Genomic DNA, 25892 nt, shown 5'->3' on the forward strand with positions numbered 1-25892 from the left:
ATGCAGCAAACCAGCGATCCGCTTCTTTCGTCTTGTGTGCTTGCCATCAGCAGGGTGTGGCCACATCAAACACTGCAGGTCTGCCTGGCGTTTCTAGGCAAAAGCCGTCCGTGGCGAAACGTTGTACAAACATTCTCTACGGGTTTTGCGATTCTGTTTTTCCTGCCGTTGTCTGCTGGCACTGGGTTTCGATTGACATTTCATAGCTGCTAGACTAAGTGCTGCTCAATCGATTTAGAAATAGTATGTAAAAAAATCAATTGGACACGTAAATATTGCTACAGACTTCCGGAAAAAAAGTTCCGTGATTGACCAAGATGAAAGTTAAAACGTCGTCGATATAAATACCTACGTAATTCTATTTCGCTTCGAACGCTGTGTATCGTAAAGGAGGAGACATTGTTACAAATTCCATCTCCCCCCCCCTCTCCCGCGCGGAGGCCTCTAATTGGGACGCTTCTGTGACAGTAAGACAGAAATCACGGCAAACCGACACCACTCGCTGTTTCAGCAGAAACAATTCCTCTTTTGGGAAACGGGAAGTTGCTCAACTTGTACAAACACATGACCAAGCATCGCCGTTGGTGATAGTTTTTAAAAAGGAATTGGCCGTACATCCTAATGTGCGGGGTCTGCCTGTGAAGGAACTTCTCAACTCGGTGGTGGCTGTCTGTTTCCATTGCAAGTGTGTGATAAGTTTGTCCTGATAAACCAAAAATCGTTCGCAAGCATGATGGAAACTCGTGTTTGGTTCGTTGATGTTGCAGCCCTTTGTCAATCTACTGCTGGATAAAGGCCACCCCCCCTCCCTCACAGCCCCTCTCACGCTGTGTTGGGCAGCAGGGTTGATTGGCCCTACTTCACGCCGGTTGGCGTGGGTTGGTGAAGGAAACTTGAGTGGCGCGAATCCCGTGTTTGTGATTTTTCGCTAACGAACTAAATTCTGTGGGAACTTCGATTGGCTTCTCCACTGCAAATCATATTTGATCGTTTTTTTAGGTGTCTTTTGAATAATCGTTACCCTGTTTGCCTGCATTAAGAGCAGCCACGAATATTAACCGATGAGCTTAGATATTTCACAAACTCGACACATTTGTCAATATTCTTTGTGTTCCTTTAAAATTAGAAAATGGTATATAATAGGTGACATTTTCAGGCAATTGCCCTTCATAGCAAATAATGTGTGTACTTGTGCGCCACTGCAAATGCGGTATCACCAAATTGTAATTTGGTTAGCTTTAATATTTCATTGGAAAGGCAGCTAGCTTTCCCTTGCCAAGCGTGACCTCGTCATCACCATTACAACAATTACCACTTCTATAGAAGTGAACAGAGGTAACAATGTCGGTGACGGTGTTCGGCATTCTTGCCTTTGCCGGTCACGTGAGATTGTGAGGGCAGACAATGCCTGGGGGTGAGAGGTGTGGGGGGCGGCTAAAAAAAAAATGTTGAAACCTGCCCGACCGCACTGGTGCGAGAAGGAGCGCGCACGCATTCTTGTCGTGCCTGATGCCCTTCACCCGCAGTGGTGCACCCTGGTCTCTGGGAAGCCAAGCGGGAGGTCGAGCATGGCTTGCGCTTGGACAGGCGACGGCCGCAAACAAAACAATGGCCGTTGTTGCAGGCTGCTGCTTCTGCGAGGCTATGTTGTCAGCAGTCCAACATAATCCATTGTTGTCCTGTACATCTGTACTGCCACGTCTGTGCTCTCCACCTTGATCCACCCACGCCGACCGCAAATGGTGAAGTATGGTCAAAGGTAACTCCTGCGGCCAGTGACATGGGGAGCCTTTTCATCTGGCAGTGGCTGTGTACGTACAGCCTGTAGGTGGCACTGGCTTTGGGGGGGCCTACATTCATCAGTGGATTGATCATCGGTGATCATGTTGATTGAGTGACGAGCAGGTTACACTATTTTGCTCTAGTCTGTCGTTCCATGCGAGAGAAAGAGATCGCTAATGACAATAATTGTTGCTGAGTAAACACTGTTACTGCCGCCTGCACCGCTTTAATTTCATCCTCCTCTCCCACTGAATGGGTTATGGGCAGGGTCAGTGGACATCCTCGGAAGTTCCACCGATGTGTACCGCAACACTCAGTGATGATCCGGCTGCGCCTCCTGGTTAGAGCTTCCACCGATTTCCTCTCGATTACGGGAAGTGGTTGGACAGGTCGTGTTTGTCTTTTTTGTGGTTCCGAGTTTTCACTGCGTGCAGTATTGATTTGTGGACGCACAAAAGACACACCTGGCGCTCGCTCACGTGTGGGTGTGCGGCGAATGTGTGTGCTCGTGTGCGTTCGTGCGTGTGTAAGTGTGTGTCCGTGGGGAGCGCTGGCGCAGTGATTTGTGCGCTGCGCTACGAATCCAATAGCCTCAGTTGAATGCCCAGCTACGGTCAACATTCGTGGAGAGTGATAATCGGAACCGGTTATGGGCCTTCTCCTTTGTTGACTCTGCTTTCTTAAAATGAGTACCTGGTGCTGTGTCTAACACATGAGCAGCGGGCAGACAAAGGTGGTCATGTGGTGGTGGTATTTGCGGTGCTCGTACTGGTTACAGTGGTGTGCATGTTTCTCCACTCGTGTGCTTTCATGTTTTCCCACGTCCTCTGTCTCCATTTATTTTGTTCTTGGACCATCGCCTCCAAGTCTACCTCAGTCTCTTATACTACTTGTTCTAGGCCTACCTCTCAGTCTACAAACCCCATTGCTTGCTCTGTTCATCGCCTTTCTTTCATGTGTTGTGGTTTTGCTCCCTCAGAGGACGTGTTCCCCTGGCCATCTGAGCCAACTTTCTTTTTGTACGTGTCCGAGATGGCTACCGCTGCGCATTTCTTCTTCATTTTTGATCCTAATCGGGCTTGGGTTTCCCGATTTACATTTTTTTATTTTAATGTTCTAAACCGGATTCTCCAGTGCAGTGAGTTGACGGTTTCGGCCCGGTCACAAAATGACGGAGCAAAATCCTCACATTAAATATTTTTTTGCCTTGTTGGTGTTATTTGAATTCCTGAAAAAAATGACTTTTTTGATATGACAGATGTGATGTGAGAAATTTTTGATATGTGGAATAGAAAATATACGCAGTTTACACTTGATTTAAAATAGTAAAATTTTCCTCTCGTCAACATTCCAGCTCATAAACCAAATCAATATGAGTATTTTCCAACATGACAATTTGATTTGATTGGCTATATTGGGTGGTGAAGAGTTATATCTTAAAAATTGGCATTATAGCTACACGGTCAAACCCAAAATAAAGTAATTGTGAATCATATCGATTTTTAAAAGGCTACGAATACAAATTTACATATTAATAGTTAAGAAAAGTAAGGCGGACTTTGGCAGGACACATCTCCTCGGGGTTGATGGTGACCAGTGGCCTGGACTAACGGAGGAATGGCAGCCGGAGGATGAGGGGTGGGGAGCACATCGGACAGCGTTAACGTTTCCTCGGGCTGGAGCTAAGGTGGTGGGGGGGGGGTGTGCTGCTGAGAGGGACGTCCACCTTTTGTAGAATCAGCAGCGTCGGCGCTCGTGTGTGCCGGTGCTGCACCGCAGGGCCGTGAGAGGACGGCGGACGACTGCTGGCTTTGGGATAATTTCTTACAGCAGGTGGGATTTGGTTGTGGCTTGGCGACGATAATTTGAGATCGCCGCTCTTTCCGAGGTTTTTTTTTTATTGCGTTAAGGCTTCGACACTTCTGTGTGAGGGTTTTGTTCTTTAAAATCTACTCGAGGTAGAGTTCGCGAATGTGGATACGATGTTTATATAGGGGGGGATTGGAGGGCTGGGTTAAGTTCCCGTGAGAAAATGAAAACGTTTCTTGGTGTTAATTTCTCGAAATTAAGAGGAAGGTTTTGCTCCGTAGCCCACGTGGTGTGCATGAATAGGCTGTCCAAAGTGATGTCAGAAGTTGTTCGGTGACGTCATCTCCACCGGAGCTGTTCTCTCCGGCCGGATGCGATGGCACGCGGCTCGTTGTCTTGAGTTCCAAATAAACATCGTCGCCTGGTCTCGTGATGAAAACCCCCGAGTCCCTGATCTCGTCAGGTTTGGGACTGTTAACCAGGCCTGTAATGGCGTTATAGATTCAATAACTCAGATTCTTTCGCACACTATAAACACATTGAAGTGTGCACGTGTGTGTTTTTAAGAAATTATTTACGTCGCACAATGTGTGAGCTGTATGATACATTGAGGCTGATGCAAATAACAATTATCCGTTACTGCAAGCATGTTGTCTGCACTAATCGGCTAGAAGACGGGAAATATTTTTGACCCGGTAATAATACCGCTGTGTTTCTGACCTTCGGCATGCTCCATTGTTTCAGTCACTGCAATGGCCTACTCCGGTTGATGTGACGGAGCCTTGTGTTCATGTGTGCTTGTCCTCCAGCGGGCATTCGTCTGCCATTTTAAAAGGCAACAATTGCCGTGTATAATGCCAATTTGGGAATTTGCAGGTAAATTTACCCAGTAAATCCTCGCTTCAAAATTTTTTCAGGTAGCTCCTGCTAAGATGTCAAGTTTGGGGCAATGTGGCTATATGAATCCCAATTGAGTAATTAGAAATATTTGGCCAATACCAGTTAAATTGTTTGGGTGTTTTTTTAGCTATGGGTGGAAGTGGAGTGGGGGCAGAAACTAGAGAACCCGGAGGAAACCCATGCAGAACACGGAGAACATACAAAACTCCACGTAGAGAAGTGGCAGACAGCAATTAAACCCAGGCGCTTCTTACTGGAAAGCACAGTTGTTACTACTGCGGCCACCCCTCCCGCTACAGTCGGGATGGATCGGTCTGAGGTGGCCCACAGACACGGAAGGATTTTAACGAGACCATGTGGTGTGAGATGAGGGGGGGGGGCAGGACGGAACTGGAAGGGAAAGGCATGTAAACAACCCAGAATACATTGACTATTACCCCTTTCAAAGATCAATTACATATAAATTGGCTTAGTATTCGTAACGTTTGTGTTTTACTATTAGGAACTTTTTCAATCGGGTGAGCGCAAGTACAGAGTTGCAGCCAAAGGTGTGAGCTTGGGGATGTTGCGATGAAACCCAACTCGTGGTGTAGCGACTGGATGGATTGTTTCGTTGCAGGACAATGGGTGATGGGGACTGCTTGGGGGGGGGGGGGAGAGGCCTTCGTCCAGCAGTGGATTAATCGTTGGTGGCGGTGATCTGGGACTGTCCGGCGGTTTAGCGCCGTTCGCCGCTTGTTTGCAGAAGTTCACGGTTTGAATCTAGTAGCTGCCCTGAATAATACCGCGGGTGTATTCGCCGTAAAAATGCGCACAGTCTGCTGGACGTCAAAAGGTCACGTGACGTGTTATGTCATTTGCGAGAGTAGGCCATTGTGTGCCGGGCATGACTGTCCAAATTTGCCAAATAACACAACAACAACAAAAAAATACCAGCAAATTACTCAATTGGAATATGCAACACAATTATCCCCCCCCCCCCCCCATCTGTCGTGCGACACTTGCCAGGACCCTCCTGAAAAACAGTCGTGAGACTCTGCAAGGCTTTCTTGTTCTAATAACAATAAGCGGGGGGGCAAGTGGTTGCGTTTCTGGCCAGTCTGACAGGGTTGAGGGCGGTGGGCAGGGCGGACAGTGGTTGTCTTGGCTGCGGTTCCTCTGGGCAGCCAGTTAATGATCGTTCTCGGGAGACACACACGAACTGTGCCTGCACTTGCGCACCGATACCCGTGTGTGTGCGCACCTGTATTAAACATCTGCATGCGTATTTGCCTGCCAACCTGCCTGGACATTGTATCCACCTTTTGTTTGTGTGTGTGTGCTTTTACAGGTATGAGCTGAAGTAGCATAGCCATCCATCAATGTGCCTAGAATGACCTTTGTTTAATTGCGTGTGGAACTGTTTCTGGATGTGTACCTGTACGTTTACCTGTCGGCTTCCACACTCGTGCATACCTGCACGTGTAACTTTGGATGTGCATATCTATTCCTCCATGCTTTACCTGTGTGTGCACCTATGTACCTGCACTGCCTTTGTGTGGAAGCACTTGTACCTGTCAGCTTGGGTACCTGTATCCGCTTGCGTACCTTTTGTGTGTCTCGTGTATCCACGTGTACCTGCGTGCTTACCTGCAAGCACTTGTCTCTCTTGTAGACCCCCTGCCACCTTCAGTGCCCCCCTTCCCCCCCCTGTCACACACGCACCGTCCACGCCATCACCTAACCCCCCTGGCAAAACCCCTCGTTAAGAGCTGCACTCGCTAATTACCCTAATGAGCACACCTATCTTTCGCCATGGTGACGACTCTCTAAACAAAAGCACCTTCCTCTCCCTGGGCACACACCTGGGCGGTTTCGCCAGGAGGGGTTGGGCACAGCGCCGCCGTTGAGCTCGTCTTTTCAAGCTGGGTTTCTCGCAATCCCGTGCACTGTTAGAATTATTCTTATTTGCCGAGTCCTTGAAATACGAAGCTAATTTAGGACAGGGTAGTGCACCCCCGGTGTGTTGGTTTTCTTGAAACCACCATTAAATTTTCACCAAAGATCACATCTCGCCCGTTGACGGCATGCAATGTCTCGTGTTTATATTGCGTTGCATATTGGACAAGATGCAGCCCTGGAAATTGCTTGCTCACGCCACCGATTTACAAAAGAGATCTTGATTTGGAACTGCGTTGTGAGAGAGCCCTGTCCAGACGACATCTGGCATTTCGATGTTCACGATGGCGAGGCGTGTCTTGGAAGAGACCGGTTTGCACTGGAAAAATAAAAACGCAATATACAGAAAGGTGAACGATGGCAGTAAAACCACCGACAATCCCACATTGCAATGCTGTGGCTGCCTCAGTGGCTGCCTCAGTGGCTGCCTCAGTGGCTGCCTCAGTGGCTGCCTCAGTGGCTGCCTCAGTGGCTGCCTCAGTGGCTGCCTCAGTGGCTGCCTCAGTGGCTGCCTCAGTGGCTGCCTCAGTGGCTGCCTCAGTGGCTGCCTCAGTGGCTGCCTCAGTGGCTGCCTCAGTGGCTGCCTCAGTGGCTGCCTCAGTGGCTGCCTCAGTGGCTGCCTCAGTGGCTGCCTCAGTGGCTGCCTCAGTGGCTGCCTCAGTGGCTGCCTCAGTGGCTGCCTCAGTGGCTGCCTCAGTGGCTGCCTCAGTGGCTGCCTCAGTGGCTGCCTCAGTGGCTGCCTCAGTGGCTGCCTCAGTGGCTGCCTCAGTGGCTGCCTCAGTGGCTGCCTCAGTGGCTGCCTCAGTGGCTGCCTCAGTGGCTGCCTCAGTGGCTGCCTCAGTGGCTGCCTCAGTGGCTGCCTCAGTGGCTGCCTCAGTGGCTGCCTCAGTGGCTGCCTCAGTGGCTGCCTCAGTGGCTGCCTCAGTGGCTGCCTCAGTGGCTGCCTCAGTGGCTGCCTCAGTGGCCTAAAGCCCTCTCTGCTTCCCATCGGGCCCTGTGGGAAGTTTGATGCGTGTGTGATACCAGTCGATTCCAGTGGACGGGTTCCGCAAGATTGGAAGGATGCCCTGGTGGTCCCCCTCTTTAAGAAGGGGTACCGCACCGACTGTAACAACTACAGGGGCATCTCACTCCTCAGTATGCCAGGAAAGGTCCTGGTAAGGATGATTCAACATCATCTTGCCAGGCACGCTGAGGAGAGGCTTGCGGAGCCGCAATGCGGTTTCAGGAAAGGGCGGTCCTGCACAGATGCCATATTTTCTGTCCGTCTGCTACAGCAGAGATGTAGGGAATTCCAACAAGACCTACATCTCTGCTTTATTGACCTGGTCAAGGCCTATGATACCATCAGTAGGCCTGGGCTCTGGGTTGTTCTTCGTGCTTTCGAAGTCCCTTACCCTCTGCTCCGATCATTAAGGACCTTCATGATGGTGAGCGGGCCCGGGTAAAACTACGTGGCTGGGAGTCGGAGCCATTCCCTGTACACCTTGGGGTGGGACAGGGATGTCCTCTGGCTCCCACGTTATTTAGCATCTATTTTGACCACGTAGTTTGTGAAGCCTTCAATAGCTGTACCGTTAGGAATTTCCATCTGATATAGATACAATGGGAGGCTGATCGATGCGCGGGTGCGGTCAAGGGATTGCTCCCTATTGCTCAACCATGTTATGTATGCCGATCTGGTAATTGCTGCTCACTCAGAGGAGGCGATGGAGGCGCTGCTGCTGAACCTGGAGCTTGCCACTAAGAGGTGTGGGGCTTTACCATCAGCCCCACCAAATCTAAGCACCTGCCTGGGTATTTTGTACCATCGGACACTCCACCTCCAAAACTCCCAATGGTGATAGGGTAGTTGTGGAGAGAGTGGAGAGTTTCCCATACCTGGGCAGTGTGCTCATAACCAGCTCCGGTTTAACAGCAGAGGTCTCACTCCGAATCAGTTGAGCGGCATTATCTTTTCATCGGTTGCGTAACGCTGTGTGGAAGCTACCTGGTCTGTCGCTCTGCACGAAGCTTCAGGTCTTCTCGGCCAGTCATTCCCTCCCTTCTCTATGCTTGCGAAACGTGGACCCCTCCTAATGGAACAGCTTCGCCGGTTAGAAACATTTAGACTGGCCTGCCTACGATCCATCCAGGGCTTAACAGGCTGGATTGTGTGAGGAGCTCACAAATCCTTGAAAGATCTAGACAAAGTCCCATCGTTGAGCTCCTCTGGCAGGCAAGGCTGCGTTGGCTGGATCATGTTGCCCACATGTCCAGCCACCGCATGCCTAAACAGCTTTTGTTCGGCCGGATCGAGGGGGCTAAACGGGCGTGGCACGGGCCTGAGAAGAGATGGAGTGATGTGGTACAGGAGGATGTGGAGCTGAGTGAACTTGCTGATGACTGGTACCAGCGGTGTCAAGATCGGCCTCTGTGGAGGAGGCTCGTGAAGGATGCTACTGGGCAGTTGGAGGCAGTCGCCCTCCAACAACAACGAAGGGCGGAGAAGCGACGCTCACAACGAGCGGAGTGCCGGGTGGCTAAAGCACAGCAAGTTGGTACAGTAGGGGGCATAGGTGGTGCATCAGCCAGTCGTCTGTCAGTCGACCTGTGGCATCTGGGTCTGCCCTGTGACCTGCCAGCGGGCGTTCGACACTTCACGTGGCCTCAAGGTGCACATAGTCTGGCACAAGCGTCGTGGTGACGTCACAGCCACTTAGTATCGAATGGCGGTTGTCCAGTGGGCAGTGACAACTCGCCACTGACGCTAGCTGTGACCGGGCGATTTGGTCAAAAGTGCAAAACTGAACTGTTTCCTGGTTATCCTTGACAGTATGAATGTGGTGTTAAACCCACCACCACCAGACACAGCCAATTCGTAAGGTTTATCACGTAAACAAAACCAGTCAATTAGTTACTACTTCAGCAACACACCTGTGTTTTGGAGAATAAACCCTCAATTGACACTTTTTTTTTACGTGACACACCTTGTGAATTGGCTGTGTCGGGTGGTGGGGGTTTAACCACACACCTACGCTTTCTAACCAGAAAAACCTTTATTGATAAAATTGGTCGCGAAAGCCTACCTGTTAAACTATCCTTTACAGGTTGTCGATCGTTAAATAAATCTCCTTGTCTACCTTGTCCCCCCCCCGCCCACCTTTTTTCTCCCCGCCCACAGGAGGAAGTGAACTTGGCGAGCATTTGAGGAGAGCGTGACACCCGTGACGACTTGTGGAGAGAACCGTGGCGACGATGAGCGAGTTGGACCAACTCCGCCAGGAGGCAGAACAGCTCAAGAATCAAATCAAGGTGCATGCGCGTACACACACGTGGTGTTGGGGTTATCTTGTAATAATAACAGTAGTTTTCTATTGTCGTCATTCTTAGAGCGAAACGGACGGCCACTCGACAACCTCTTTGTGCGCCATTCCGACCTTCGTAGGTGCTCGCCAAAAGCACTTGCGCCAGCAGACCATGGGGGCGACACAGGGGAATCTTTTTTTCCAGTGCAAGTTCTACCGCCACTGGCACTATGACGCGTGTGTGGCGACGTGACCGAGCGGTAGGGCCATTTGCAGTTCGTTGCAGAGGTTTGCGGTTCGAGCCCAGCGGCTGGCTGGCTTACCCTGGTTAATGTGGTTAATGCCGCGAGTGAATTTAACCACGAAACGGCACGGCACTAGCTAGCGCGACCAGCGGACGTTGAAGATCCCGTGACGTTATTCAAACAACAAAAATGGGCCCACGTGCGCCGGCGTGACGGTACAAAAAAGGGTGACAAATGGGTGGTAAAATCTGTTAGACTTGTTCTGCACCTACAATTTAGCACGGTTGGCTACGTACGGTGCGAAAGAAGTTCTACATATTTTAAACGAGCACCTGCATGACAGCCTTGCACATTGAGAATAGCGCGAATACCAAATACAGTGGTACCCCAGAGATCGAACTTAATTCGTTCCAGAAGGCCATTCGAACACCGATTTGTTCGAACACCAATTCATTTTCCCCATAAGAATTAATGTAAATGACATTAATTTGTTCCAGACACAAGAAATCTCTCATTATAAAGCATTTTTACACGAAGTTTTACAGTAATTACATGCATAAAATCATACTATAAAACAAGAAACACAATAAATAAATGGAATAAATATATGGAATAAATTAAATAAATGAACATTCAACTTCACTTTACCTGTAGTCAGGAGAGTTGATGGCTGGAGTGGAAGGTGGTGAGGAGGAGGAGGAGGTGGTGGTGTTATTGTTTGGAAGGGCTGTCCCCTTCCATAATAACGTCGGGTAAACTGCCCTTCTGGGGTTCTTTCTCTTTTGTGCCTCTTTTCTGCCACCAACTGTGAGTCACTTGAGCTCTTTCTGACTGAACTTATCTAAAGAGGTTTGTTTCTGCCTCCGTTTTAGGATGTTTCGAAAATGACACATTGCATTATCATCAAAAATATTTCTCACTCGGTTGGCTTCTGCCTTATCTGGGTGATATTTTTAACTGAGCTTCTCGTACGGTAAAACATTTGTTTGGGCAAGCGTCATGCATGCTGGCCATACGCGTCTCAGCCGTACAGGTTCTTTCAAGTCGCGATTGCTCGTTCGACCTCCGAATTTTTTTCCGTTTCCGGGGCGAAAAATGTTCGGAAATATCGTTTGACCACCGATTTGTTCGAGTTCTGGTGCGTTCGATCTCTGAGGTTCTACTGTATACTAAATTATTATTATAGTCCCTTCATCCGTGTTGTTCGATGCCCCCTTCTCGTTGCCAGCGATTGCTTGCGTTTGCACCGCTGGGCCCCATGTGGCCTATTAGCACGTACCCACTGAGCCACGCCGGCCCCCCCCCCCCCCCCTGTATTGCTCCTACTTCCCCCCACTCCGCCACCTCACCCTCTTCCCCCTCCGTGTGTACAAGTCCTAAGAGCCACTCCCCACCCCCCAACAGTGGCGTCTCGGCACATCGTGATTCGTTCCGTTCCGCGTTGGGTTTTTGTTCCATTGACAAAATTTAGTACCCAAATTTTTTTTCGTCAACTCGTCGCTTTCATTTCATTTTGGGTGGCTGATGACCAAGCGACATGACAGTGCCTGCTGCCCACCCACCGCAGACCGAAGTGCGACCGACAGTGACCAGGCTGGACTTACGGATTCTGAATGAACACACAGCAGACGGAGATGGGTTTGGTGGCCATGACTGAGACACTCCGGTGGACAGAAGACCCAGTCTAGTAATTGGCTACATGTGAACAAAAGTTCCTAGAGTTCACCCATTGGCTGACCTGCTAGGGGAAAACTTTCGGCTCAACTCTGCTTGGCTTCTCGGGCCCAGTAAGGTGGGGCGCATGAGCATGGCAACGACAAGGTAGTGATATGGTGAAAGAGCGATGATTAAGTGCATTGAGTGTCTTCATCTTTGTCGCCTGCCTAATTTCTGCCCCCCTCATCACCCGATCCTCCCAACTCCCCACCCCGTCTCTTGTCCTGCAGGATGCGAGGAAGGCGTGTGGAGACACGACCCTCACCCAGGTATCAAACTCGCACCACATGGGGGCTGTGGTTTATCGTGTTAGAGGTGAAAGTTGTGGTGGAAACGATGGGTAGTGAAGATGATGTGATCATGCTCATTTTGGTGGTGGTGGTGGTAGGTAATAACTGTTGGTGGTGTTGGAAGTGATTGTTTCAGATAGAACTGATGTTGTGGAGGAGGGTCATGTCTCTAGTGGAAGTGGAGATAATGTAATAACAGGTGGTGGTTGCGATAAAAACTGGTGGTAGTAGTGGTGATGTGGTGATGCCTGTGATGGTGATAACTGGGCTGATGAATGTGATGGTTGTGCGGATGGAGGTGCTGATTGTTGTGATAGTTGTAATGATGTAGGTGATGTGGGGAGTGGTAGTGTAGCGGTTCGCGTGTTGCGCAATGAACCCGGCGACCTGAGTTCAATTCCCGTTCATGGCCAACGCCAGTAACGATTCTTTAAACCGGTCCTGGGCCTCCCTTAGGTCGACTCAACCTCAAATGAGTGCTGCGATGTGGAAATATTGCCATTACGGAGACGCAGGTGGTTGGGCGCGTGGTGCTGTGCCACCCTCCCGCTCGTGTGCTCTGTCGGCCTTCATTGGTGCTCGCGAACAGCACTTGCCCCAACAGTGTTAAGGCTACACGGGGGAGGGGTTTGTCTTTGTGCTTTAGTGTGGCCGATGCATGCGATAGGCGTTGGTGCCAGGCAATTCACACGATCCCTATCCCAGAATTGCACTGTGCTTAATGAAATCGTTCACCATTCCAAACGGCATAATTTGAATCTGCTTCGTGTCCAACTATTATATTCGGTCGGCAAGAGCCAGAGCTTGCCATCTACTGGTGATCCTTGGAATCACCGCTACAATTCCCGTTCTCTTTTATGGAGACTCTGATACCGCTATAGTAAAAAATGGGATTTTACGCACGGTTCCTAGGCTGTTGGGGAATCGCCTTTTATTTCACTGGTTGAAACCAGCATCTCCATTCAAGTGAATGGAATTATTTTTGACAGCCCAATTAAAGATCATCTCTTAGAACTCCCCTTTGATTTGAATAGAGATGCCGGTATTGCCATTGACATTGGTTGGTACTGGATGACCATGCTCGACTATTGTAATGTTTGAATCCCATGCGGGTGATTGAAGACTGACATGGAAATTGCCCATAAGAAGGGGATGCCACGGTGGCGAAATGTTAACTCCCTGGCCTGGTATGCAGGAGATCGGTGGTTCGATCCCAACCCTGGCACCTGTATATTTGGAGTTTGCATGTTTCCCCTGTGGTCGCGTGGATTTTTCTCCGGGTCCTCCGTTTTTTCCCCTCCATATTTTAGAAACATATGTTTTGGAGAATTTGGCTCCTATAAATTTGCACATTTAAGCCACTTCATTGAGTCGGCTCGCTTTATAAAAATAGCTCTAGCTCTGGGCCTTAGCTGGTGAAATAAAAAAAAATTGTTCAGTTTTAGTTGAAGTATTGTGATTCATGACTTAAAGCTTTCATGACTGCAGGAATCACAATTATTCTTGAGTCTTTCGGTAAAGTCCCATAGATAGGTTCAAAGAAAATAACAAAAATAGCAAAAAAACTACAACGTTTCGATCGCAACACAAGCAATCGTCATCAGGAGAAAAATGCTCTTTTGATGACGATTGCTTGTGTTGCGATCGAAACTTTGTTTTTTTTGTAATTTTTTAAATTTTCTTTGAACCTATCAACGTGACTTTACTGAAAGACTCAATAATAATTGTGATTCCTGCAGAAGTTATCGGCAGTGGAATTGTGGGATTGGAATGGGTTTCTTGCTTGAATCACCTAACCAGATGGTTACTGGCTGTGGTGTAGGTGGTGGTTGTGGTGGGATAGTCTGAGGAGGTGCTGTGGAACAAGTATAGGGAAACTTCTCTTACCGAGCGCTGAGGAGGACTTGCAAATAACTTGGGCGGGCAACTACTCACTTGCTCGCACTCAAACGAAGCATTGTTGTTGCCGGGTAAAAAGGAGTAGTCCCCCTCCCCAAGTACTGGGTTAGTGCGGCTAAGATGTTTGCAGTTATGGGTAAAGACTGTTTGCAGCCCGTTTCAAAGTAATTCTAGATTTGAAGCTTTCGTGACTGCAAGGATTCGTACTCTTAGGTTTTTTCGGTAAAGTCACGTAGGTAAAAATATAAATTAATGAAAGTAAAATAAAAATCACGACCTTTCGGAGGCAACACAAGCTTCCGTCTTCAGGTGGAACCGTCACAGCACGATTGCTGTATCAAGTAAGAGCTCTTACTTGATACAGCAATCGTGCTGTGTTGGTTCTCCATGCGGAGGTGGAGGCCACGGTTGGGGTGGGTTTAGACGGTCGACCATTTTCACAAGGTTGGCTCAGGGTTTGGCAGTGGTTGTCACATTTTATTTGTTCACTAGGGAGATTTGCAACACAGCGAAGCAGCCTTTCCTGTCGCCTGCATCACTCTTGCAAATGTCCTATCACTTTTGAGTTCTCGGCTGGTTAAATAAAATAAACGTGAGCCTCTGCCTGACTGGCTGTTGAATCCTTACCGCCCCCCCTCCCCCCCCCCAGATCACGGCCAACATGGATCCCGTGGGTCGAATCCAAATGCGGACACGACGCACGCTGCGTGGACACCTGGCCAAGATCTATGCCATGCACTGGGGCTCCGACTCGAGGTGCCACCGCCGCTCCCCCGTGTGTGCGTGTCTGCGCGCGTGTGCCGTGCCGGCCTTCATAGGTGCTCGCTTTAACAGCACTTGGCCTCGACGGTCTGTGAAAGGCTGCGTTTGGGGGTGTCTGTGTCTTTGCATGTGGGCACCTTGCTCTGCCCCTGTGTGCTGTGGCCAGGGTTTCGCGTCTTCTCACTGCCTCTCTGCTCCCTTTTATCTACTTGTTTCTGTCCTGGGTTATCATCTCCACGTCCACTGCACAGTTCTTTACCATTGTTTACAGCTTTAAAACCACCGCTTTGTAGGGCCTGTCTTTAGGTATCCAACCTGATGCTGCCCTAGTCGTTCAACGTTCCTTCTGTTATGGATTTACCTCCTCGTAACATTTCCCCCCCTCGCCATCTAGTTGACTTTCTTCCAGCTTGCCTGAGACGGGTACACTTAAACGTAAGCGACTTGCCCTCCGTCTCTCGCCATCCGAGTCCACTTTCTCCCAACTTATCGTGAGATGGGCACTTGCCATTCTTGCCTTCTTCGTCATCCCTTCATTTGTGACCCGATCTAAATTTAAAAACTAATTTCTTTGGAACTCCTTTTTTGTGTTTTTGGTTTGTTGTCCTTCCCCCGCACCTCCAATTAGCACAGTTGGCTACGTACTGTGTGAAGAATTCTACATACGTACCATCCAGTCTTGTGTTCCTCGGATCCATCTCGCCACCCTCTCTCTCTGATGCGCATCTTCTGCTCCTCCCCTGGGTTTTAAGAGTCCCAACATTTAAATCCGTATGTCAATCCTGGTCTTGTTTTTGTCTTGTACAGCTAACTCTTGGTTATCCGTGGGGAACATGGTGTGACTTGTGGATTAATCACGCTCGCAAAAAATGTAAATTATTTAATTTGTGCGCTCGTTTAATTGTTGGCTGCTCCTCGCCCGTCAGTGGAAGATGTCTTTACCCCTATTCTAATTGGGTAAACGATCATTTTAGCATAATTTGTATAATTTGCATAATCCGTTTGACTTATTTCATTGGGGCCACCCCCTGTCCCCATTATTCCCGGTAATCGAGCGTTGCCTATTTTCTGCCAGGCCTGCTTGATCTTGTGTAGGGTACGAGTTATGTACGTTCTTGGGAGCCCCAAGTGTTTTCACATTCGTTTTTTCCCGTGTCGTGCCACGTGGTGTTCTGCGGCGCGTGACGTCCGACGTTTCATCTCGCTGCCTGTGCCCGGGAACTTGCTGAGCTCGTGGAACGAAACGTCGGACTTCGTGACGCAACACTGCGCGTGCCAACCAACGCTAATTTTGTTAACGTAAACCGGGAGAGGCGTGCTGCATGACCGCGAAAAACTTTGCAGTATCGTCTTGAGCGTTGTGAGCAGAGTGACCAGCAGGCGAGTGGCAGCCTGAATTTGATGCAGAGTGGAGTGAGCGAAACCCAATTTTAATAACTTGTGTGGTTGTTTTTCCACCTTCAAGCATGTTGCGCGTGTGCGTGAGTGTCGCATGGCACAGGCATTCCACATTTCCTGTCCTGAAGTTGTTTTTTTTCTCCGAGCGATGAGAGAGAGCAGGCGTGGTTTTTTTGTTTAGTTGGCGTTGCTGCGCTGCGTGGTTCTTTGTGAATCTCCTCTTGGCAGTGTCTTTCCCCCCCCACCCTCACATGGCATGGAGCTTCAGCTGCTGAGAGAGCGAGATCTTGAGTTGCCTGTACTCTTGCTTCAAGCTGCTCCGTAGACCAAGCTAACTCCACGCACTCACTCCGTCATCATAACAGCAGTGGTCGAGTCAACATTTTCTGTTTCAGGTTGAAATGAGCCTCCTCCGAACCATTGTGTGAATGTCGCGAAGGCGCAGTGGGTGGTGTTGCCGAGTATAACTGCGTGCAACGTGTGCGCGCATTTGAAATGTTTCCCCCCCCTGTTTCCAGAAACCTTGTGAGTGCCTCCCAAGATGGCAAGCTAATTATATGGGACTCGCACACTACCAACAAGGTAGAGTGTTTTGCCCGAGATTTGCTTTTATGGTTTCATTTATATCTTTATAAATGAAATCTTTTTCCAAAGTCGAAGGCACGGTCCATCATCGTCGAAGGTCAAAGCTCACCGTCGTCGTCCTGCACATTTTTCGTTCGTCGAGGCGAAATCGCGTTCATTTGTTAACCGGACAAGCGGCTGCCCGGTACGTCTTTAGCGTTTCCCCGGCAGTCTCGCCCAGCGACAGCGGTTCTCGACGCGGCGATAGAATCCACGTGAGTGCCTCACCCATCGTGCGTACGTTGTCCGTGGCAGTGCTCATTGTGCGTGTCTGTGTCCTTCTTTTGTTGGTCTTTGCCCTTTCGCTCTGCGCACATCTCCTTGATGCGCTCTTGACCCCAGGATGGGAGATCGTGTTGGATGCCGCCCATTCCTCGGTCCATTTTTTGTTTGTCCGTCTCCGTCGCTCCTTTGTGTCATTTGCTCTCCCTCTCTCGTTTGGGAGTCGTGGTCTGTTCCCATTTTCAGCGTGGCGCTGGCGTGCCACGAACCGCCGTGCTTTGTGCTAATCGCTCGCTTTTCATTTTTTTTGTTATGTTTAATCTCAGGTTTGTTTGTTTTTTAAGATCACCCTCCTCTCCTGGCCATGCACCATTTATTCTGGATGTTTTTTTTATCTCAGTTTTGTGCCAAAGGATTAAGTTGCAATGGTTTTGCGTTGCATGAGGTCTTGGCTGTTTTTTGTTTGTTTCATTTTTGTCTAAACCATCTTTGGTGTTTTTTGTTTTTGTGTGTGTCTGTGTGCGCGTGCATTTTCATCGCTGCATGCAAACGCACCTTGCTTTGCGGACGACACACGACACGCAACATGAAATGCATCACGCCCAACACAACGCGTACATAACACTCTTTATATATGACCACACACATTCATCATGCAAACCATATCCACGATTTGCATTCTTTCTCTACGCATAATTCATCATAACACTTAAACACAACGATTGTACCACATGCCCGTAACTACACGCACACAATACCCATAACCACATGCTACGTACCACACACTCGTAACCATATGCACACGTGCCCCTAACACTCGCACGCACCACTCATCACTCGCATCACTCTCATCCCGCACACGCGCAACACTCGTAACACACGTGCATACACATGGTGACACACATGCATGTGCACGCTACACATGTAGACTGTTAGTGAGCGCCTCCCAGGACGGCAAACTCATCATATGGGACAGTTACACGACCAACAAGGTACGCTCTCCTGCCCGCGCGCCCCGCCTGCCCGCTCGCGTCCTCGGCGGCTCATTGCGCGTGCAAAATTAAAACTGTTAATTTTAACTTTTGAAATGTCGAATGGAACTCTTCAATGATACCATTTGATTGAAGTCGTTGTGTAAAAATGTTAACCAGTGGGTATGTATTCCGTTGCATCCATGTGTATCCACACTCGTGTGCATGGAACTGTGTGTGTGCCCGTGAGTGCGTAATCTGTTTGCATCCGTATGTGTATAACCGTATGTGTTTCACCGTGTGTGTGTGTATATATAGGGGAGCGGTAGTGTAGTGGTTAGCGCACTGTGCTACAAACCTGACAACCCGGGTTCGATGACCACTCACGGGCAACACCAGTGGCTATTATTTGAACCAGTCCTGGGCCTCCCCTAGGTCGAGTCAGCCTCAAATGAGTACCTGGTACAGTGTGTAAATATCACCTAGGGAGACAATGGTGCTGGCCACCCACCCCCTCATGTTTCGTGCCGGCCTTCAAAGGTGGTTGCTAACAGCACTTGTCCCAACAGCCTGTTAAGGCTATACGGGGGATCTTTGTCTAGAGTTTTTTTCCACAACCCTTCTGTGTATATCTGTCTGTAACCCTTGGCGATGTAACCCGCCTGTGTGTATACCCCTTTTGTAACCCGTAATGTGTGTACTTTTCTAAACCGTGTGTGTATATCCCTGTAGTGTAGCGGTTAGCGCGGTAGTGTCACGGTTCGTGGAATGTGCTATGAACCTGGCGACCCGAGTTCGATTCCCGCTCACGGCCAACACCAGTGACGATTAAATTAACCGGTCCTGGGCCTCCCCTAGGTCGATTCGGCCTCCAATGAGTACCTGGTGCGATGTTTAAACATCGCCGCTGAGACAAAAGGCGGCCGGGAATGGTGTTGGCCACCCACCCCACAACGTGTGCTGTTCTGGCCTTCATAGGTGCTCGCTAACAACACTTGTCCCAACTGTCTGTTAAGGCGATATGGGGGATATTTGTCTTGTATACCCCTGTTTAACTCTTGTGCGTGTGTGCCTCTGTTGTAACGTGTGTGTGTGTGTATTCCCCTGTTTAAGCCTTGTGCGTGTTGTACCCCTGTTGTAACCTGTGTGTGTGTGTACTTCTGTTTAAGCCTTGTGCGTGTGTACCCCTGTTGTAACCTGCGCGCGTGTGCGCGTCCCGCGCAGGTACATGCAATCCCCCTGCGCTCGTCCTGGGTGATGACCTGCTCGTACGCGCCCTCCGGTAACTACGTGGCGTGCGGCGGCCTCGACAACATCTGCTCCATCTACAGCCTCAAGACCCGCGAGGGCAACGTGAGGGTCAGCAGGGAGCTGCCCGGCCACACGGGTGGGTGCTCGCTCGGGTACACTCGCTCGTCGTGGACAAAGGCAAAGATCCCCTGTGTAGCCTTAACAGATTGTTGGGGCAAGTGCTGTTAATGAGCACCTGATAAAGGTTGGGACTGCACACGAGGGGGTGGGTGGCCAGCACCATGCCTGGCCGTCTTTGTCTTCCCAGTGGCGATGTGTACACACCGTACTAGGTACTCATTTGAGACCGAGTCGACCCAGGGGAGGCCCAGGACCCGTGAGCGGAAATCAAACTCTGGCTGCCAGGTCCATAGCGCAGCGTACTAACCGTAGCCCTATACATACACACATTCATATACACGCACAGCCTAGACGCCCATATTATTTGCGCACTCATACAGCGTCTACACATACTCATCATCTATATATACGTCTATACTCTTACACACTTGTACACACTGAGCCTATACACACTAAGACACTTAAACACAAGTGCTCATACACAGATATATGCCGATAACCAAATAAACTAAAACTAAACCATTTTTTATCCTACCAGATAAGGCCCACTGAGCTTTATATAGCTCAGCCCCATGAAGTGGCTTTTCAATTGGAAATTTATAGCAGTCAAATACTCAAAATGCATGTTTCTAATATGGAGGGAAAAACCGGAGGATCCCGGCAACAAATCCACGCGACCACAGGGAGTAACACGCAAACTCCAAATGTACAGCACCTGACCTCGTCCGATCTTGGAAGCTAAGCAAGTTTGAGCCTGGATAGCGCTTGGTTTGTCATCCGCATGCACTGACAGGGTGTCGTAGAGCTTGCGTGGGCTACGCTGTGGGCTGCAGGGGGCCGTGCGATGAGATGTAAGTCTGATCCGTGTGTAAATTGCGCTGAAACATGCCGGCGTAAAGGAGGGGGGGTGGCTCTATCGAACAAATCCATTCTCGAGCGCATCGTTTCCCGTCGCCGGCAATCTTGACGCGCTTGTGTTCCCCCGTCGCCAGGTTACCTGTCTTGCTGCCGCTTCCTGGATGACAACCGCATCGTGACCAGCTCCGGCGACACCACATGGTGAGGGACCGCGCTGCGCACGAGTCTACTCTCGATCGCCATCGTGTCCTCAATACAACAACCCCCTTTCCCCCGCCCCCACAACGACCATCATCATCATCACCACCATCACCACCACCTAAACATCGCTACGGATTCGTTCACCCGAGCCGCTGACCCTCGACAACATGACGCAATAACGGCAACAGCGGCTGCCGCCGTTCGCTACTCTGTGGCGGTGACTTCACTAACTTTCCAGGTAGCCAGGCTAGGTGCACGTAGAGGCCATCAGGTGAAGTGTGGAAGACTAGGGTGAAGTGTGGAAGGCTCACTGCTGGCAGGATGTCATGGGACAGACCCAGGTGCCATGAGTTGACTGACTTGGATGGCTGGATATTACACCACCTCTCCTCACATTTGTTTCAACTCGCTGTGTTTTCAGCCGCCTGCCCCTCTGCTGGTTGTTGTCGGGGGCAGTGGCACGGCCCAGTGGTAACACGTCGTCCGCCCCCTTGCTTGCAGGGGGTTCATGGCTCAGATCCCGCAGGCCGTCTTGGTTAACATGCCGCGGTTGTACTGAATGTAAAAAAATACAGCTCCATGCCGTCTTCTTTATTGGACATCGACGATCCGGCGACCATTGTTCGATAAGCGGCCATTGTGTGCCAGTGTCATTGGCCATTTTAGGAAGCCAAATGTTTAAGTGGAATGCACAGAAATGTGTCGCCTTTATCTCCTAAATGTGTTCTTTATATTTTCTCAATGCAGTTTTCGTTTGGCAAATCGTGCGAGTAACTGGCCCCCTCCTTCCAAGATGCCTGGCCAGCATGGAAGAGAATGCCACAAACGCTGTTAGGGGGAAGGCTCTTCCGGCAGCATCGGCGTGAGCAAGAAATAGCCGGGATTGTATTTTGAACTTCTATTTTCGTGCGGTATATATAAATGAATCACCCTGTGCATTTCCAAAATTGTCAGCCTCTAACCAGCACGGCACTTGCACATCTCCCTCTCCTTTCTCCCCATGCAATATGCCCCTCACCCCGCACCGTCGCCCCCCCCCCTCTCCCCAGCGCGCTGTGGGACATCGAGACGGGGCAGCAGACGACAGCGTTTGTGGGCCATTCGGGCGACGTCATGAGCCTGGCCCTGGCCCCCGACGGCCGCGCGTTCGTGTCAGGCGCCTGCGACGCCTCCGCCAAGCTGTGGGACGTGCGCGACGGCATGTGCCGGCAGACCTTCTCCGGGCACGAGTCCGACATCAACGCCATCTGCGTGAGTCGGCGGCGGCGCCGTCACGGCCACGGCGGTTCCCATGTGGGGCGGAGGATTTTTGCCGGGCGCTCTCGCGATCCGATAACGGTGTGCGAAATCTATTTGAACCTGTCTTGGGTCTCATTTAGGTCTACTGCCTACAATGAGTACCTGGTGCGATGTGCAAACATCGCCACAGGGGATACAAAGGTGCAGTCGCGTGGTGCTGGCCACCCACCCCCTCGTGTGCTTTTTTTTTCCCCCGTCCATCGTATGTGCTCGCGAACAGCACTTGCCCCAACAGTCTGTTCAGGCTATACGCGGGCGAGGGTTGATCTTTTCTCTTTTGTTGCGTGCGTGGTGCGGTGCAGTTCTTCCCGAACGGCAACGCGTTCGCGACGGGCTCCGACGACGCCACGTGCCGCCTGTTTGACCTGCGCGCCGACCAGGAGCTCGTGCTGTACTCCCACGACAACATCATCTGCGGAATCACCTCCGTGGCCTTCTCCCGCAGCGGGCGCCTGCTGCTCGCCGGCTACGACGACTTCAACTGCAACGTGTGGGACGCCATGAAGGCCGAGCGCGCAGGTGCGACACAGCACCGACGTCGCGGATAAATAATTGGCAATTTTAAAAGAATCGTACCGAAATGTCTTGCAGCACTGATCTTTTTCATTTTTTTTTTTTTAACCCAGTCGGAGATTTCCTCCTCGCATGAGCATTAAGACGGTGCACGTGCCTCCTTAATTCATGCCCTGAGCCAGTCTTATGAATTCCACATTCTTGTGAGGGGGGGGGGCGTCGGGTCTATCCACAAGACAACCGTTGTTGTACTCGTTTTATCGACTCCAACAGGGATGTTGGGCTGAGGTCGACCGACCAACCATGGATATGACCTCACGACCTCCCGATTTGCGGGTTGCTTGCTCTGCTGCCGAAGTCACCTTGTCAGATTTCTAGCCCAGGATGAGGAGGGGGGGGGGACAACCGAATGGGCAGCTGTCGCTGTGCGGCACCGGTGAACGAGAGCACTCGCTTGCAAGTCGGCATGAGTCTGCTCCGTAGGGGGCGATGTTGCTTTTTGTTAATCCATGCAACTGCTTGGCAAGTTATTCTAATTTGGGCCATGACACCGGCACACTTGACCTAATCCTCTCATCTAATATCGCAGCATATTTTAACGTCCACCGCGCGGCGGACGCAGAGGTTTATTTTTTTTAAGGTCGATAGAATAGCGGTATTGACCAAGGAGGGTGGCCTGCTGGTTTAGATTCGGTTCTCGCCTAGTCGGCGTCGTTTTACTTTCACTGCCGTCTGAAGCTGGCTCGGCACCCCCCCCCGCGCCCCTGAGAGCGATGCGCGAGACATTAACGCCGTGTTCGGGGGTTGACGACCGTGTCCACGGCAGTGTGTGGCAGAAGCTCAAGCGGCAACATTTCTTGACACGCATGCACACGGCCCAGCACCGAGAGAACTTACATGGTGACCTTCCGATGACCTTGGTGCTAAACGGGGGTTCTGCACATTTTTGTTCCCTGCGTGTGCGCACGCGACCAGGTGTGCTGGCTGGACATGATAACCGCGTGTCGTGCCTTGGAGTGACGGAGGATGGCATGGCGGTGGCTACTGGTTCCTGGGACAGCTTCCTCAAGATCTGGAACTAAGAGCACAACACAGCCCCGTGCACCACCACCATCACCACAACTACCGCCACCGACATCACCACTTGCAGCTCACATTGACGAGGTTTTATGCGGTCACTTTAGAGTTGGGTGATGCACTCCTCTCTCCAATCCCTTGCCACCTTCCCCCCTCCCTCTGATGTCCCCCGACTCGCACGTCAACGTGCGTGCGCATCGACGACAGTCTGACAAGAAGACACGCTGTTGGGTGGTGGTGGTGACTCGGGTGTAGTGTTCACAGCCTCTACCCCACACCCTCACCACCTTATTCCCCTCACCACCACCACCGCCGCCGCATGCTTCTTAGCGTCACTGACTTTGTCTTCCTTTTAAACAATTCACATCCTGGCCCTTCCCCCCCTACCATCTCTCAGTCGTAAATGGTGGCACAGCCCAAGCACGTGGTCACGAAGCTTCACGATCTAGATGGTTGCATTGGCTTGAGAGCTGCTGCTGGTGTTGATGTTGGTGAAGGGGTGGTGCGTTTGATGTGGGGCCCAACCAGGGCTCCCGCTGATCCTCCGCTGTCCCCCCTCTCCCATGTAGTTTTGTCAGCTGATGGTAACGAAGCCTCGTTGCCCGCCCGTGACGTGAAGGGTGACCGGGGGGGCTACGCTAAGCGGGTTGGGGAGGTGGCTGACAGTGTTGTCGTTAGCCGGGGGGGGGCATGGTGGCATGGGCGGGGGTGGGGGAATTTATCGTGTTAGTGGGGTCACAGTCGCCCCTAGTTGGGGGCGAAGGTCAGACTAAAGCAAGCATCCCTGTAAAACTTCACATTAAAATTATTCTCTTGCTCGGCTCGTTCGTAATAGCAACAGCGCGAGGGGCTGCTGCTGCTGCGGCGGCCTGTTTGTTAGCGTAGCGCGGTGGCGGTGGCGGCCGTAGGGTCCCCCCCTCTCCCTTGCACTCGCCCTGGGGGTACCAAGTGCTGGGGGGGGGGGGAAGGGGAGGGGGCTGCAGGTGTAGGGGGGGGGGCCCCAGGCAGCAGCAGCAGCAGTGGAGTAGGGGGGGAGCCGTTAACAAACTATCACCCGCCCCCCACCCCCGGCGTCACGGGGACACGTATTTTTGTTATTTTTTTCCCCCGCTCGCGGGATGGGTGACACATCCCCTCAAGTCAGTGGTTCCGCCGCTCTACTGTATATTACGCAAATACACGCAGTTTCCACTTTTGAAAACGTATCGTCAGCTCCGCAGCCAACACCGTTGGGAACCGGCGACGTCAGGAGGAGAGGAGCGCTTTGGGGGGCGGGGTGGTTTTTGTTGAGTGAGGCCGGTAGGACGACGATGACGACGATCGTGAAACCACATTCCAGCTTTTTACTCTTCGCTGTAGATTAGGGGGGGATGGGGGGGCAAAGCAGGGGGGGAGGGGGGGGAGGTGCCACCGAGAGTAAGCGGGGGGGGGGTCTCACTGATGGTGGGAGAGGAGAGATGAATCGGTCAGCTGGGGGGGCGGCAGGTTGGCAGGATTGATTAGATTACACGCTGGACTGTCGGAGGGGTTCTCTGCAGAATGGGTCCGACTGTGGGGGGTGCTGGTTGTGACTCCCCCCCCCATCCCAGATCACTCGTGGGCTGTGCGCGTGCGACATTGCTCGCCGGATGGGGGGGGGTTCGCTTTGTCGTTTGGTTCTTCGTCGCTTTCGCGGCCCCAATCTTCAAAGCGATGGAGCGTGCATCCCCCCCGTGGGGAAAGCAACCGGCCGCTCTCAAACGGCAGCAGCGGGGGGGGGGGGGGGCGGTAGAGTTGTGTGCCGTCGCGTCTCTGTTCGTCATCGCTGGTGGGCGGGGGGAGTTGGGGTGGGCGTGATTTTTGTTTAACCGGGTGAGATGTTGGGGGGGGGGATCGTCTCTTTGTTTGGCAAGTGACCTGGATCTACCGAAGTGACAAACCTTCAGGTTTTACACGGAGACGAAGTTTGCCCTCCCTTTTTTTTAAAATGGAATTTCTGGCCCAAGATGCACCGCGAAGTGCGGTTTCTCCATCGTTTGAAATGAAATCTATCGGCGTAAGCGGCTCACCGCCGCCTCCTGGATTATGGCTTTTTGTTGCCACGTGTTCGCGCAAGATATTGATTGTAGGGTTTCCACAAACCCAGCATGTTACAGTATCATCACACGTGTGTGTGAATGGGAACGGTCGACTCTTGCGCGCGTGCGCACACACATCACTGCATGTGCCGTGAGCCTAAGAATCCGTTTCAATCGGCGGATCTGTCACGTGTCTATTTACACGGGGTTGCACAGCAACCTGGATATAATCAGAATAAAGTTTTGAGTTGCGCATCTTAAATAACCCCCCCCCCCACTCAGTCTCGGGGACTTCCAGGAGGAGGGGGAAGGTGTTCTTCGTAGGAGAAGTTTGGCCAATATCAGGAGAGTGGACGCGACTGAATTTTTCTTGTGTCTGGCGTCCCCGTTTTTAGGCCTACCCCACTGCGAAACGGCCTTCACCCGTCGCATCACCACGAGCATCTTTGCCGCACTAATTGGGGTACTCGAGGGGAGAGAGGGGGGGGGGATTCGTCGAGCTGGCAACAACAACGCTGCATTTCTCATTTTAACGTCACACTCTGTGACCGGCTTCCCCTCCGTGTGCCCGTGTGGATGCACGGTTTTTGGATCATACTCGGCAAGGGATTGTGTGGATGTTGATGTGGGGGGGGGGGGGGTGAGGGGATCAGCACCAAAGCTAAATTTTGAA

General features: G+C 51.2%; 1 protein-coding gene across 3 annotated transcripts in view; it reads left to right on the plus strand.

The window, feature by feature from the left end:
- Positions 1-23624, plus strand: part of LOC144945107 (guanine nucleotide-binding protein G(I)/G(S)/G(T) subunit beta-1-like) — a 44855-nt gene extending 21231 nt beyond the window's left edge. For 2 of the 3 annotated variants that reach the window (XM_078873368.1, XM_078873369.1), the window contains exons 2-10: positions 9593-9723; positions 11908-11946; positions 14516-14622; positions 16545-16608; positions 19068-19230; positions 20207-20273; positions 21323-21524; positions 21875-22091; positions 23061-23624. In XM_078873368.1, the coding sequence (XP_078729494.1) occupies positions 9667-9723; positions 11908-11946; positions 14516-14622; positions 16545-16608; positions 19068-19230; positions 20207-20273; positions 21323-21524; positions 21875-22091; positions 23061-23167 (1023 nt within the window). In that variant the 5' untranslated portion in view covers positions 9593-9666 and the 3' untranslated portion in view covers positions 23168-23624. Of the gene's footprint in view, positions 1-9592; positions 9724-11907; positions 11947-14515; positions 14623-16544; positions 16609-17800; positions 17865-19067; positions 19231-20206; positions 20274-21322; positions 21525-21874; positions 22092-23060 lie in introns of all 3 variants that reach the window. The other variant, XM_078873370.1, reaches the window with a different exon arrangement.
- Positions 23625-25892: the final 2268 nt, after the last annotated feature.

Source organism: Lampetra fluviatilis, chromosome 36 (assembly GCF_964198595.1).
Source record: "Lampetra fluviatilis chromosome 36, kcLamFluv1.1, whole genome shotgun sequence".
Taxonomy (NCBI): Eukaryota; Metazoa; Chordata; class Hyperoartia; order Petromyzontiformes; family Petromyzontidae; genus Lampetra; species Lampetra fluviatilis.